General features: G+C 37.2%; 1 protein-coding gene across 1 annotated transcript in view; it reads right to left on the reverse strand.

The window, feature by feature from the left end:
* Positions 1 to 1,321: 1,321 nt before the first annotated feature.
* The window catches only part of pnp4b (purine nucleoside phosphorylase 4b), a 30,184-nt gene continuing 15,367 nt past the window's right edge, over positions 1,322 to 16,138 (reverse strand). The window contains exons 4-6 of the mRNA XM_049480573.1: positions 4,852 to 5,027; positions 3,435 to 3,625; positions 1,322 to 1,971 (exon numbers count right to left, since the gene is read on the reverse strand). Of these exons, the coding sequence (XP_049336530.1) occupies positions 1,748 to 1,971; positions 3,435 to 3,625; positions 4,852 to 5,027 (591 nt within the window). The 3' untranslated portion in view covers positions 1,322 to 1,747. The remainder of the gene's footprint in view (positions 1,972 to 3,434; positions 3,626 to 4,851; positions 5,028 to 16,138) is intronic.

Below are 16,138 nucleotides of genomic sequence, written 5' to 3' on the forward strand. Positions count from 1 at the left end.
AACGGTGTGTCTTTGGTGTGGCTCAAAACGTACAAAAGACCTATATTAATTCTCTTAATTAATCATGGGTATGTTTTCGGCATAACGTGAAATAAACCAGTCAGTGTGTTACTTGTCATTCCCTTTAAGAGGCAAGTGTGCTCTGACTTTGGCACATTCGTATCTAAACAGCGCAGTGCCTTAGGGCATCTTAGAAGAGGATACTGACCTGCGTGTTAATGCTCATTTAAGGGAACAGCAATGTTAAAAGCCAGGTTTCTGCTCTGCAGTGTGTCCATGTGTGTGTTTAATGAGCGGGGGTGTACGTGTGGTGCATGGCGTACCTATAGAAATGGTCTCTGATGATTAACTGTTGTCTAGGTTTATTTCAGTCAGTGGCGCACCTGTGTTTTCGGCTGCCAAAATAGCAACACGCTTAAAATGTACCTGAGCACAGCTCACTTCCACACCACCACGCCCATCAGTGTAGATTTATTCCTAAACTCTATTTAATGCTATTTTGATGATTTGTGAGCACGCCATGAAAATAGACAGTTGACGGGGTGTAAGATAGTAAAGAGCATTGGGACAGGTCTTGCACAGGGTGTACCATAAGGCCCTTTGTCTTATTAACATATGAAGTAAAGCTAATTACATTCTTTGCAATTTAGATAATCTAATATTAAGTAATCTTCTACATCTAGAACCTGCATTCAGATCATATACACAGTAAAATCCATACTGTTGAAACAACAATGTGAATTTTTTTTTACTTGTGAATTCACTTTTCACAATTGCCTCCTGGTTTTACTTTGCTCCCAGCATGCTCTTTGCTTGGGGTTATTTGGGGAGGGGGTATGTTTATAAGTGTGTAATATTTGTTACTTTAGATTAGTGGGATTTAGTTGTAGTGTTCCACTGGTGGAGTGTCATTCACTCTCTTGGTGTTGGGTGAGTTGAAGGTGAATAAGGTCTTTACTGGTGGACAAGGACTACTCTTTGTTGATGGTCTTTCTTGCCAAATGGGCACCTAGTGTGGCTGCATTACATTTTCCCCGATGATGCCCCAAAATATAATAGAATATAGATTGTAGATTGATATGTACAGTAATTTGCACATGTTGTATATGACTTAAACATGGCGCATGGTTTATTTAAAGAAACAGCGCTAACTGGATGAAATCGTTCATAAACAAGAAATAAACAATGTGTGTAAAAAGAGGGTTTCCTTTTTATATGATACTTTCATTTTCTTTATGTTCAACTTGCATGAAGTCATGAATCTCTGAATGTACAGAATTTCAGTTAGGTTAAATGCTTCAGTTAAAATGCTCACTGGAAATATGAGAATCATTCCAAAGTTTTATTTACAATATCAGACCCCATCCTGAACAAAAGCCAGGCAATTCTTTTTAACCTGTTTATAATAATCTACCAATTACACTGATGAAACATTATTCAGCCTTTTGGTGTTGGGGTGGAGGGTACATAAGATCTTCACCGATGGGCAAGGACTACTGTTAAGATAAAATTAGATAAAGTTGCCAAACAAGCATGTAGCATGGCTGTATTATATTTTCCTCTGTGATGTCCCAACATATAATTTGTAGATTAATATGTACAATAATTTGCACGTGTTGTCTATGAGTTCACACCTGAAAATATGCTGTATGGTTTATTTAAAGGATCAAATTTAACTGGACGATGAAAGTCTCTTTTTTAGTATCTTCATAATCTCATCAGTCCACACACAGCGGATAGAGCAGGTCTAGCTGCTGTTGATGGCCTCCTCTTGGTGGGAGCGAGTGATGAAGGTGTAGAGCACCTTCTGTAACATCTCGGCCCTCATCTTGCTGATGTGCAGCACCTCCTCGTGATTGACCTTCTCCTCGCGGCTGTAGTCCAGAGACACTTTGTTGGTGATGAGCGAGAGGCCGAGGACACGCAGGCCGCAGTGCTTGGCCACCGTCACCTCGGGGACCGTGCTCATCCCTGCAGGGGTGACAAGAGGAGGACGGAGGGGCAGGGGAGGCACAGACACACTTAATTAAACACCAATTACCTTCATGGTGAATTACCCAACAGGAACCTGCCCTGCATCAGTAATCGCAGTGAGACGCACTGCTCCGCATTTTTAATTCTTAATCTTGAGGACTAACTCCCTGCTGAACATCTAGCCGTCAGTACAGGGTTTCTACAGGTACACTGATCTGTTAAACTACGGGGACTGTCCCATTACTTTTCAACAAATAACATTTGGTTAGAAAAATATATTTTTCTTTAAATATTTGTACAATTATTTCTGCATAAAAGAGTTTGAGACTGTATTAGAATTTACCATATGAAAACAGATTAGTTAGAAAATGTGAAATACCTGCCCTATTTATAGTTTATATATATATTTTATAAGCAAGTACACTGTTAAAAAACCTTTATTAAGTTTCTTGTTTAAAGTTGGTCTAACTAAATAATCTTGCTCAGTGTTGCTCAGGATTTTATATCATACCAAATTAGATGGATACAATATTTATTTGATTTTAATATTGAAATAAACATTTCTGGACAGTGTGTTTTTTCTTATTAATAATTTCATAGCTGCTTTTCTGATAAACGTTTCCAAATTTGTAAAAAAGTACTACTGAATTTTTGAGCAGAATTTTTCATTTTTTAAACATTGCTTTCAAATAATTTATTATTACTTCCAAATACTTCCAAGTGTGCTACACTAACAGTACTACCAAATTTACAGTACTTTAAAATGTGCAATTCCTTAAAAGGAAAACAGTGTTTCTATATCTTTTGTTCCCATATTATTTCCAACAGAGCTTCCAAACACAGTGCTTTAAACATAGCTCCCATTTTGTTTTATACTTTTTAAAATTTAAACAGTAATTAAACAGCATTCAGTATTTTTTTGTTGTTCTTAAATTTTGTGCATCTCAGGTTTTGATTAGTGCATTGTGTTTTTTGAAGATTGCTTCCAAATGAAAACAGTCTTTCTATCAATCTATCATTTAGTACTTCTCGATTTCTCATTTTCATTCTTCTATAATTGTGTCTAGGTTTCCTGAACAGTGCTTTCAAATTTATGATATTATGATCCAGCATTTTAGAACAGTATTTTTTAACATTTTAACATTGCTCTTAAACTTAATATTTACTTCCAAATTTTAGAACATAGTTTCTAAATTGTGCTGTACAGTATACTGGGCCGTTGTTGCTGTATGAGCCCTTTTAGGAGATCTCATGACTGATCTATGACTGGCTACATTATTTAGTAAGGAGAATACATATTCATAAGGGCTAATTACAGTGTGGAAGGGCAAGAACTTTGCACTGCATGTGAACATTTAACAGAATGACCTTCCCCTGGAGACACTTATGTGTGCTGGACAGTGTGTGTGTGTGTGTGTGTGTGTGTGTGTGGAATGCATAAGCAGGTGATTTTTCCTTACCTACAGAATCGCTGCCCAGAATATGTAGCATTCGTGCTTCAGCAATGGTCTCGAAGTTGGGTCCACTGACCATGCAGTAAACACCCTCTCGCACAAAGTTGGAGTAGCCAAGCTCAGAGCTGATGTCCAGGGTGAGCTTCCTCAGGTCTTTACTGTAAGCATCTGACATGCAGGGGAACCGGATTCCAAAGCTGAGGCAGTAAAGAATGATTCATTTTTCTATTTAATATATATACACTCATTGTCAAAATAAAAGCACCCAGAAGCAAGTGACAGGTTGCAGTGCTACAGTGGTATGAAAAAGTTTGGGCAACCCTGATAATTTTCAGGATTTTCCTTTAGAAATAATTGGTTGTTCAGATCAGCAATTTCAGTTAAATGTATCATATAGCAGATAAACACAGTGATATTTGAGAAGTAAAAATAAGTTTATAGGATTTAGAGAAAGTGTCCAATAATTCTTAAAAAAAATGAGCTGAGGGTGGAGTCAGTTAAAATCAGGGGATTTAGTTACTCTTGAAAATAAATATATAATGTAGTAGATAATACAAACAAATGTAGCCAGGTGGTGAATTGAGAATACACCTTTAAAATGTGTGTCTGTAACTTTAAGAAACACAATCAGAAGTGTTGTCACCCTGAGAGAGGAAAGGGAGGAGCTAAGAGCATGGTAGAGAAGGAGGCTCAAGCTGCAGTGAATGGTGGTGCTCCATTTTAGGATCCATCCAGAGCCATCCTTATGAAATATAAGGTAAAAATCAGGAAATACTGAACAATATAAGGTTTAGTTGGCCTATAACAGTAGTAGATGCCTATGTTGCCTTTCTAAACATGTATTTTGGATGAATCATAACCAGATGCGGGCAGATGGCATTGTTTTAATGGGGTAGTGTGCTCCTCGTGTTCAAGCCTTGTATTTTTCTGGGTTACAGAAGCTGTTTATCCAAGTTCTCTTGATGAAATGCTCAAGTCTTGTTGAGTAAAGCTGAGTAAATCGAGGTGAGCTTAAAAACAAATATAAAAAGAGCTCTGTTAATGGTATTAAGGTGGTATTAATGTTATTTATCTATTTTCTGTAAATTGAGTGCCACTACCAAATACTGTGCTGTGTTCTTAGTTAGGTTTTTTTTTTTTTTTTTTTTTTACAGTGTATTCATTTTTATTTTTACAATAAAATCAGAATAAAATACCCACAGAAAAACTTATTTTGTCATTTGGTGTGCGTCCTTTCCCCGGTGACACAAATAACAAATATTAATGAGAATGTGTGTTGAAACCTTTAAATTCTACTATAAGGCTGTGATGAGAATGATGGACAATAAATGCTGTATACCCTAAACTACCCTCATTAAGATACAGTACATATTAGCACTTAGCGCTTCCTCAATTAGCTCCCTGTCTCTAGCGCTGTTCTTACCGTTCATCATTGGGCCCACACAGTGGATGCTGTCCAGCAAAACCAGGCAAGTTAATGTGGTCCTTGATGATCATAATGTCTCCCACTTTGAAGTCCTGACAGAGGCCTCCTGAGGCATTCGTTACTATAATCGTCTCCACTCCCATCAGCTTGAAGATCCGCACAGGGAACGTGACCTGGAGAGAATATACAGTACACACAATCACTTATTCTGCACAGTAAAGAACCTCCCTGCCTGTACTGTGATCAGATTCTGCTGAAATAATATATATATTACCTGATTAGTATCTTTGCATATAATACACAGAAAAAATGATCAATTAAATGATTATGTGAGACAACTGTGAATAAAAAAACTGTATATAAAATACTCCAATTAACCATTACATTAACACGTCTTCCTTGTTTCTACCCTCATTGTCAATTTTATCAGCTCCACTGATCACATAGGACCACTCTTGTCCATCTGTTTCTTTGCATACTGTCTTTACTAGCCCCCTTTCACCCTGTTCTTCAATGGTCTGGACCCCAAAGGACCACCACAGAGCAAGAATTGTGACCTGAGCAGGTATCCTGTGACCAGCCTGTGAACTTCTGTCCCTCACCAGAGATTTAATAAGTACTAGAAACCCAGAGTTGAGTAAAAGTACTTAAGGGCTTATCAAAAAAGTGACTAGAGTAGAAGTTAAAGTGTACTAAATTATTTAATATTTTTGTACTTAAGTATTGCAAGTAATTTTTAAATATTCTACTCAAGTTCTGAAAGTAAAAGTACGATACTGTGTAATGTAGTTTTTACAGAATGCAGAGGAATGATCTTAAAGTGAAAGGCAGGGCAGTGTGCACTGTAAACCCACAATTAGTGAACTCCAACTAGTTAAGTCTTTTCAATGTAAAATAGGATATTTCAAAATATTACTCAACCGTTTTATATCAATTGAACAATTGTGGGCACATATACATTCAAACTGAGAGCTCTGAGTTAAATCAGCTTATAGATCATATATATTATGATTAACTGTCTGGCCTCTATGTTTAGGCTGTAAGAACAAGCATCATTTTCTAAACTGCTGACCCTGTGTTAGCTGTGTGCCCTACTGTTTTTTTTTTAATCTTTTTTTGTTTTCTACTGTTTCACTATTACAAAAGTATTGTGTTTCAAATTTGTATTTTACTTAAATGAAATGAAATCTAACTATCTATTTTATTTACCTGACTGTAACATTCAACATATAATTATTATGCAAAACAGTTTATATATATGCACTGGAAGGTGCACCAGATTATAAGGCGCACTATCAATAAATGTCTATTTTCTGGTCTTTTTTCATACATAAGGCGCACTGGATTATAAGGCACATTAAGTGCCACTTGTTAGGAACCGGGGTGTCGCCATGTTTTCCTTCTAACTCAAACTTCTAACGCTGGGCGGCATAGCTGTAAAGCGAAGCTAAGTTAAGTAAACAAAACTGTAATTCTTTAATAAACATTTACTTTTAAAGTCAATCAAGCACTGGATATTAATCTCCACAGACTTCTCTCCTGAAAACTGTTTATTTGGGTTTTTTATAGTTTATTTATAGTAACTTAGAGTTCCATATTTCAGGCTACATGCCGGTAATACTCTTTAAACAGGAAAAGAGCTAGCACTTAGCGTAGTTAGCAGCTAATGCTAATATTGCTAGAGAACTAAACTGAAACGCCTGTATAATTCTGTACTTCAGGGAAGTGGCTTTACTGCTCCTTACAACCTGACTGGTTAAATTCATGGAACTGAGGAACTCTGAGTGCTCCGGTAAGCCAGGGCAATATTAGCTAGCGGTTTGTCCCACGTAGCTTGTTTTAACATGGTAAACATGCAGGCTGCAGTCTGATATACTCACCTCTGAAAGGCGAAAGAGCTAGCGCTTAGTGTGGTTAGTGGCTAATGCTAATACTCCTGGAGAGCTAAACTGAATCTCCTGTATAACGCTGTACTTCAGCAGAGGCTTTACTGCTCTTCACAACCTTTTATTTACAAAATTTATACATAAGGTGCACCGGATTATAAGGCACACTGTCGATTTTTGGAAATAGTAAAGGATTTTAAGTCCAACTTGTAGTGTGGAAAAAAACGGAAACAAAAAATAAAAATCAATAAAATATTGCTTAAAAATCTTAATGCAACCAGTCCTCAAATAAATTTTTTAAATAAAGTTTTTTTTTTAAAGTTTTAAATAAATTACTAATTTACGTAACTTCAGCTTATCCAGGCTTACAGTGTTTTCTTCTTATGAGATCATCTTGATCACTTGATTCGCTCAATGATGAAGAGCTTCATCAGGTCCTGACTATTGAAGTAAGGAGGATAATGAAGTATGAAGATGAACAAAAGGACTACATTCTATAACATAGAACTACAAAGTACTATAATATAATCAGTGGAGCTAAAATAATGTATAGTGAGTGTAGAGAGGTGGAATTAATAAAGTGCAGCATCTGGAGCCTTTTATTCTGAAAGTGCACATACACAAACACACACACACTCACACAGGCACGTGGGGTTGAATATATACATTTCTTGGCTTCTTCCCAAATTACGTTGCCAGAAGCTTTTCTTCCATACTGGTCCTCATCTCTGCAGTGAAAATTGTGTAGTTATAAACTGCAGCTCAGACTGGTGGAGTTCTTCTGCAGTAGTTTAGTGCAGCAAGAGTTCATTCTGATTTAAAGTGATTTACCTGAGCATAATATTCAATATATAGTCTAAATATGAAAGAATGACAAGTGAAGAGTGACATTTTTGCTACCAGTTTAAGTTTGATTGCTCTCATGCAGAACAGTCCATGTCTTTACCCTTGTTGACGACCCATTTTTGCCCTTTTTACATTTTGACAAAAAGACGTTCTGGCTATGTAAATTAGATAAATCTGAATAAAGGCTAAATAAAACATATTTTACTTTTTATTTAAAATCAGTTTTTAAAGTATAAAAAAAGAATAATCAGTTTCTCCTACAAGGGGTAAATGGTTAATATAAGCTTTGGGTTGGAAGGTTTTGTTAAGTACAGAGAAAAAAAAACAAGGGACGAAGAGAAAGAGGAGTGAAAAAAGAGAGAGATAAAGATATGAGAAAAACATAGAGAGAGAACAATAAAGAGAGTGAGGGAGATAGGGAGGGACATGGGGGAAAGTGATAAAGGGTAAGATGGACAGGGAGAGAGATAAAGCAAAAGAGAGCAATGGGGAGGGACAGAAGAAGAGAGTGACAGAGATAAAGAGAGAGGGAATGAAAGGGACAGACAGAAGGAGAGAGAGATAAAGAGAGAAAGAATAGGAGAGATTAAAACAAAAAGTTTGAGACTGAGTGAGAGGGAAGGGACAATAAAGAGAGCAATAAAGAGAGAGAGAGAGAGAGAGAGAGAGAGAGAGAGCAGGGGGGACAGAAGGAGAGGAGGAGAGACAGAGAGAGAGAAAAGGAGGGATAGGGAAAGACAGAAGGAGTGAAAGAGAGAGGCAAACAGAAACAAAAGGATACAAATATAAAGATAGAAGAATAGGAAGGGACAGAGAGAAATAAAGAAAAAGGATAGGGACAAAAGACAGAGATATAGGGAGGGAGAGAAGGAGAGAGGGACAGGGAGAGAAAAGGACAAAGAGAGTAATGAAGAGAAATACAAGGATAGAAATAGAGAAAGAGACAGAATGAGAGATAAATAGAGAGTGATGAAGAGAAATACAAAGATAGAAACAGAGAGACAGAATAAAAGACAAAAATAGAGAAATACAAGGAAGGAGAAGAGACTAAGCAATGAAACAGATTGTGGAATAAAGAGGGGGAGAAACAAAAAATAAAGAGAGAAAGAGAGAAGGGAGAATGAGAAAGAGATAAAGAGAAAAAGAGAGAGAGACAGACTGAAGGAGAGGGTGACAGAGAGAGATAAAGATAAAGATAGATGGAGCAATAGGGAGGCACAGAGAGTGAGAAAGAGAAAGAGAGGGATGGGAGGGGACAGAAGGTGAGAGTGACAGAGATAAAGATAGAGACAATGATATGGACAGACAGAAGGAGAGAGGGACAGAGGGACAAAGTTAAATAGAGGAACCGGGAGGGACAGAAGGTAAAAGAGATAAAGAGAGAGAGTAATATGGACAGACAGAAGGAGAAAGATAAAGAGAGATACAAGCATAGAAATCAAGACAGAGATAAATAAAGAAAAATGGGTAGGGACAAAAGAGAGATAGAGGGATAGGAAGGAACAGATGACAAGAGACACTGAGAGAGAGAGAGAGAGAGAGAGAAAGGGAGAGACAGACAAAAGAAGGATACAGAGGGGCAGAGATAGAACACGAAATAAATGCAAAAAATAAAGAGAGGTAGAAGGATGGGTAAAGATATCAAAATCAATGGAAAGAGAGGGAGAGAGAGTGAGAGAAAGAATATGACAGCAGGGGAGAAGAAGAAAGATAAAGAGACACAGAGGGACAGAGAGGGAGAGAAAACGGGGATAGAGGGAGAGAGAGAGAAAAATAAAGAGAATGACAGACAAAAGAGGAATACGGAAGGGCAGAGATTGACAATAAATAAACAGAAAAAATAAAGAGACGTAGAAGAATGGGTATAGATATAAAGATCAAAGAAGAGAGGGGGAGAGAAATAAAGAGAGAGAGAGAGAGATAAAAAGGGAAAGAGAGAAGGGTGAGGGAGAAAGGGACACAGAGGTATAGTGAGGGACACAGAGAAAAAACGGGGATAGAGGGAGAGTGACAAAAGAGAAATATATAGGGGCAGAGATATACAATTAATACACAGAAAAAAAAATAGATAGAAGGATGGGTAAAGATATAAAGATCAAAGCAGAGAGAGAGAGAAAGAGAGAGAAGGGAGGGAAAAAAGAGAAAGAGAGTTAGAGGGATAAGGAGGGACAGAAGGCAAGAGCGACAGAAAGAAAGAGAGAGAGAGAGAGAAAGAACAAAAGCAAACGATAAAGAGAGGTAGAGGGATAAGGAGGGTCAGAAGGCAAGAGGGACAGAGAGAGAGAGAGAAAAGGAAGACGGACAAGAGAAAGAGAGAGAAGGAAAAAGATCAAGATGGGTAGAGTGATAGTGAGGGACAGAGAGAGGGTAAATGAGTGATGAGAGAGAGAGAAAGGAAAGAGAGACAGAGAGAGATAAAGATATAAAGAATAAAAGAGAGAGAGAAAGAGTCTGAGAGATGGAGTAATGGAGTAGTAAGCTCAGTAGAGCACAGCTCAGTAGGGCTGTGGCGGTGTGTGTGTGTGTGTGTGTGTGTGTCAGGGTGGCGGGTGCAGCTGATGAGGCTGAGTGGGGTGGAGCAGCAGCAGCAGCAGCAGCAGCAGTGCTATTACAGCTCTGTGCTCTGGCAGGTCACGCAGGAGAACCAGCGCTTTCACAAAGTCCACTCCAAATCAATACACTCCAAATTACAGCACACACAGCCACAGACCAGAAACTCTCCTTGACATCACAATCACCAGCCATGCGGCTCACACTGACCCTGCTGATCCTTCCTGTGCATGTTGCTGGAAATAAATAAACCACCTCATTCTCTGCAACTGGAATAAATGTGTTTATATATGATACTATATCAATAACACTTTCTCAGGAGAACTGTCCTCTGACTGTGTGCTCAGATGGTCAACATATTACTGATGAGTAAATGCTGTAATATTCAGCTGAGAACATTTCTATGAGAAATTATTCTGTTTAATAAAAGTCTTACACATTTACATTTAGCTTAGACTTCCAGATCTCCACTAAGGCTGGGTGCAGCAGCATTAGCATTAGTGGTTAACTGCTAGTAAATGCTGCCTAACAACGCTACACTAAGAAACACTGAGTCTTTCAGCTAGCCAGGGTGATATTAGCTAGCGATTTGTCCCATGTTGCTTGTTTTAACTCAGTAAACACACAGGCTACAGTTCGAAATAGTCTCTTCTGAATGGAAAACACATTGTGCAGTACTTTACAGTATAGGACAGACTTCCTAAATCTCCCGGAATCTGCTCGACAGTGGCGTGCACAGACATTTTGGGGGGCTCAGGGGGAAAAAGGGCACTTTTTAGCGCACATGGACACTTCATTATAAAAAAAAAATTACACGCACATGTTGAATGAAATTTGACTTTTTTTTTCAATGGAAAAATGTCACACCACCAACTGATAAAATACATAGTAGTTTGGTGCTGTATGAGACATTTTACTTTTTTTTTGAGACATTTCACGTTGGGCTTAGAGGGCAAACGGTAGGATTTTACTTGATGTGTATGTTAACTGGCTGGTGGGACACGGGGGAGAAGCATATCTGTTGCCGTGCGTGCTGTGCTGAAGACTCGCTGAACTGAACTATATATATATAAACTCTTTAAAGAACACTTCAGTTTCTGAATCACTTTCTTTGATTTATTGGTATATTTATAGGTATATGTTTGAGTATAATAAACATAGTTGTTTTGTTCTATAAACTACAAACAACATTTTTCCCAAATTCCCAGAAGAAATATTGTCATTTAGAGCATTTATTTGTAGAAAATGAGACATGGCTGAAATAACAAAATAGATGCAGAACTTTCTCACCTTAAAACAATGGAAAGAAAATTTCATGTTCATACAGTTTTAAGTTGTTAGAGTTCAGAAATCAATATTTGGTGGAATAACCCTGGTTTTTAATCACAGTCACAAGCCAACTCGTACACTCGGAGTTCAGCTGCTGAATTACAGAAATGCTCAAAGTAAATGAGCCTGTTAGGAATATTCTACAGTCTGATCATTCATTCACTGAAGTGCAGCAAAGTAGAATTAGATGGTGTCTAATAAATGTAGAATGATATCAGGATTCAGGTCCTTGTGGACTAGACACTGGCTGTAATAAACTGTTCTTAGAACAAACTGAAGAAAGCGAAAACAGGTTCAGAGCATTTACCGATCAAATCTGAGGTATTACACTCTGTATATCTCATATTAGTTATTATTAGTTGTATTACATTCTGACATATTTTTAGCAAAATTGATTTCAGGTCCTCTTGCACCTCAGATGGATTTTCTACTGGATTTTCTACTTGTATTGCTACTTGCACCCAGAAGGAATCGACCAACTGGAATAGAACTTGGTGGATTGTCATGCCAGACTGTCATGAAGTCTCCATCCAGTAGGCATGATGTCATGCTTTGTGGCGCCTCCAGTGTGCTATTCCAACAGGACAATGCTCATCCATCAAGTGCTTACTTTGAAGACCAGAGGTGAAAAGTAATGAATTACATTTACTCAAGTTACTGTAATTGAGTAGATTTTATGAGTAATTAAAAAATTTTAAGTAGTTTTTACTCAAGTACATTTTGACACAAGTAATCTACTTTGCTACATTGGAAAACTCCACGTTACTGAGAAAAAATTAAATGCTGATAAAAAAAAACAATTGTCTGAATTAAAAAAAACAATAATTGGCATGGATGCGCCGGCGCACGAATGCTCGCGCATGGAATAACGGGGCAATAACTTCCTCATGCAATACAAAATGTGCCTGTCCCGCCGCACAGAGCTGTCAGCTTTCAAAACTTCCACAGCAAACCTGTGAAAGCATGTGGTGGTAATTTTTTTTTATCATTAAACAATCTGCTTGAATGTTAAAAAAAAACAAACATTTAAATAGCAGGTAAAGCATAGCAATGGCAAGTTTAAATATAACAATGACCTGTAAAACTGTAAAAATATAGTTTATATATGACCATAACCTTCATTCAAAACAATTTAATATATGATTTGTTGTACTTTTTACATCAAATAATTAGTACTTGAGTAGAATTTTAGCAAAGTACTTACTTAATTACAATTTTTCTGTACTTTTTCCACCTCTGTTGAAGACACATATACTGTCATGTTGTGTTACACATGTGTAACACACTACTTCTCTATGTGTAGCTAAAAAAAATAAATAATTATATATATATATATATATATATATATATATTATTATTATTTATTTATTTTTTTCACACTACAAGGTGCACTGAATTATAAGGCACATCATGTGACATTAGTAAGGAACAGGGGTGTTGTCATGTTTCTCTTCTAATTCAGCATGTCTCGTCGCTGGGTGGTAGTGGGGGTAACTGAGCATAGTAAAGCTAAGCGAGCAAAACTGTAATTCTCAAAAACAAAAAAACATTTTCTTTTAAAGTAAAATGAGTATTAATCTACACAAATTTCTCTCCTGAAAACGGTTTATTTGGGTGAGTAAAGCGCTTCCATTTATTTACAGTCAGCTTAGATATTCAGATTTCCACTAAGACTGGGTACAGCTGCATTAGCATTAGCGGTTAACCACGGTTAGCGCTAGTAAATGCCGCCCGACAGCTCTACACTGAGGAACCCTGAGTCTTATGGTAAGCCAGGGTGATATTAGCTAGCGGTTCGTCCCATGTTACTTGTTTTAACACAGTAAACAAGCACAGTCATCTCTGAATAGCAAAAGAGCTAGCGCTAAGCGTGGATATTGGCTAATGCTAATGCTCCTCCAGCTTCTAGCTTCTGCAAACTAGCTAAGAATATTTTTTAAAGTAAACTATGAAGCACTTTAGTAAGTTGCTTTGAATAAGGGTGTCTGCTTAATGTCTTAAATGTAAGTGTAAATTTAAATACCAATTGTACAACTTTTCCTTTTGGCTGAGTATTTGCCCTCTGCAGCCCCAGCTTTCTGTTCTTGGCTGACAGAAGTAGAACCTGATGTGGATTACTAATTAATAATGAATTAATAAGGATTAATATGTTTTGAATTCGGAGATGCTTTTCTGTTATATAGTTATACAGAGTTGGTATAAATGTTACTGTAGCCTTTCTGTCAGTTCCAATCAAAATAGCCACAATTAGTAGATAAAAAAACTTAGCTCCAGCCGGGAGACTATATATTTTAAATAAGAAACCCAATGTTCTGATGTAAGTGAATAAAATGCCCTACAACTTCTCGTGAGCTTCTCACACATTTGTGAGAGTGTTGTGTAAATCTAGTCTTATTAGCAAGTGGTGCATGAATAGTCAGTTAGACTATTTAGCCACAGATGCTGGGAGCTGTTGGGTGTATTATGAGGTATTGCTTGCTGTCATGCTTTGCTTCTGTTCAGTGCAAATGTTCTTCTCCTATGTCCTCTGGGTTTTTAACTTGATGAAGAAATTGTATCTTAATGTCTTCAGTCTTAACTCTAAAGCCCTGATGAAAGTTTGGAGCCACTCTCCTCAGTACTATGCCATCTAATACCACTCCAGGTAAAACGCTTCAGGTGAAAGGTATTTACCAAAACGGCCTCTTGAAAAGCAGATAGTGGACAAGACAGGCGACTGATGGATTTAATGCCTCAGCTTTCCATTAGGAGTGAAGCGTTTCTGCCCGCCTTTGGAGGTGTGCGGCGGCTGTGACGTCTGATTGTAATGCACTGTGTCATGTTGTCAGAGGTCCAATTACTCTGGCAGTTCTTGTGCACTGCTGCAGGATGTAGATTCCTCAGCAATTTAATGAAAAGCGCATCCTTGGCACTTTGTGCGACAGATAAATGATTCCCCCGGACTGACATGTGTAAATTTCACTTCTCCTTTCTCAGGTGACACAGGGTATGCCATCCTAAAAAAAGAAATTATGCTGATATCCTGATTGAGACAAATGCAGTATGTACAAAATATGGATATTCTCAGTTAAAACAGAGATTTATATCAGGGTTTTGCCAGTTAAACTAAAATTAAACTTAAACAACTGCTTTAACAATTATACATAATCACACACTAAATTTACTTTAATTTAATTGTGTAATGGACATAATTTAAACATTATTAACATATTTCACAACACACATTCATAACCAGATTCATACAACACATTTATTTATTTTTTGTCCGGATCAAATGTTTGTCATTTTAAGTAGGATGAGTTATAAAGGTATGTTGTAGGGACATAAAATGGGGGGGAGGGGCAAAATTGGCAAAGGAAGGAATAGAAAGTGAAGACAATCATATATTTCACCTTGCAACCAATGTCTCTACAGTTCCACTCAATAACCCCACCTTCCAATACAGGGTGTCACCCCACCCCACCTTCAGATCAACACAGTAAAAAATGAGCAAAAGTGACATTCGCAAATGCTGTCCTCCCTATTATAGCTCAGGGTTTGGTGGATCGCTATGGCCTTGAAGCTGCTATTTTAAGGTAAAAATTTTACCAAATTAAAAACCTCTGGAATATAATCAAGAGGAACATAGATGATCACAAGCCATCAAACCAAGCTGGACTACTTACATTTTTGCACCAGGAGTGGCATAAAGTTATTCAAAAGCAGTGTGTAAGACTGGTGGAGGAGAACATGCCAAAATGCATGAAAATTGTAATTAAAAACAGGGTTATTCCACCAAATATTGATTTCTGAACTCTTAAAACTTTGTGAATATGAACTTGTTTTCTTTCCATTATTTGAGGAAAATAATGAAAATTTCTTTCACAAATTTCTTTCTCATTTTCTCCAAAAAAAATGCTCAAAATTACAATATTTTTATTTGGAATTTGGGATAAATATTGTCTGTAGTTTATAGAATAAAACAACAATTTTTCCTCAAACAAATACCTATAAATAGCAAAATCAGAGAAACTGATTCAGAAACTAAAGTGGTCTCTTCATTTTTTCCAGAGCTGTAATTGTAGTTGTAGTGTCTTGTTGCCCAAATTAATTACCTATAGTATGTTGGTATTTGTTCCTCATATCTACATAATTATTACAAAGATAAAAATATATTACAATATAAAAATGCAAAAAAACTGCATCTACTAAATGTACTCAGTAATTGGACTTCCTGCTAATTTGATATTTTGCGCTTAATGTTCACATTTGCTTTCCCACCTCGTGCATGCGCACACCAGTGCCTAAAGGAGTAGAGTTCATTTCTCTGCAGCATCAGCAGGCCCAGATTGGAGTCTCTATATTTATGCACTGTGGTTTCTGATTGTGACAGATAAAGTTAATGAGGCATACAGGAGGCGCCAGCTCCACTCTGTTTTACAGATTGGAGTAGTTTTCCATGAGTTCACATGTCCTTGTGGAGTCACAGAGAGCATCCAGAGCCAATAGCTTACAAAAATAAGCACAATCCCTTTTCTTTTTTCATTACCAGGCGAACCCCAGCATGAGAAAAAAAGAGATTCCTCAGAGAGTTTTACACATAACCATTATTAACGAGAGGAAAGTCCTAAACACAAAAAAGTAGGTGTCAAATGTATTTACATTTACCATTTGGGTAGAAGTAAAGATAGTAG

The sequence above is a fragment of the Astyanax mexicanus genome, chromosome 6, assembly GCF_023375975.1.
Source record: "Astyanax mexicanus isolate ESR-SI-001 chromosome 6, AstMex3_surface, whole genome shotgun sequence".
Taxonomy (NCBI): domain Eukaryota; kingdom Metazoa; phylum Chordata; class Actinopteri; order Characiformes; family Acestrorhamphidae; genus Astyanax; species Astyanax mexicanus.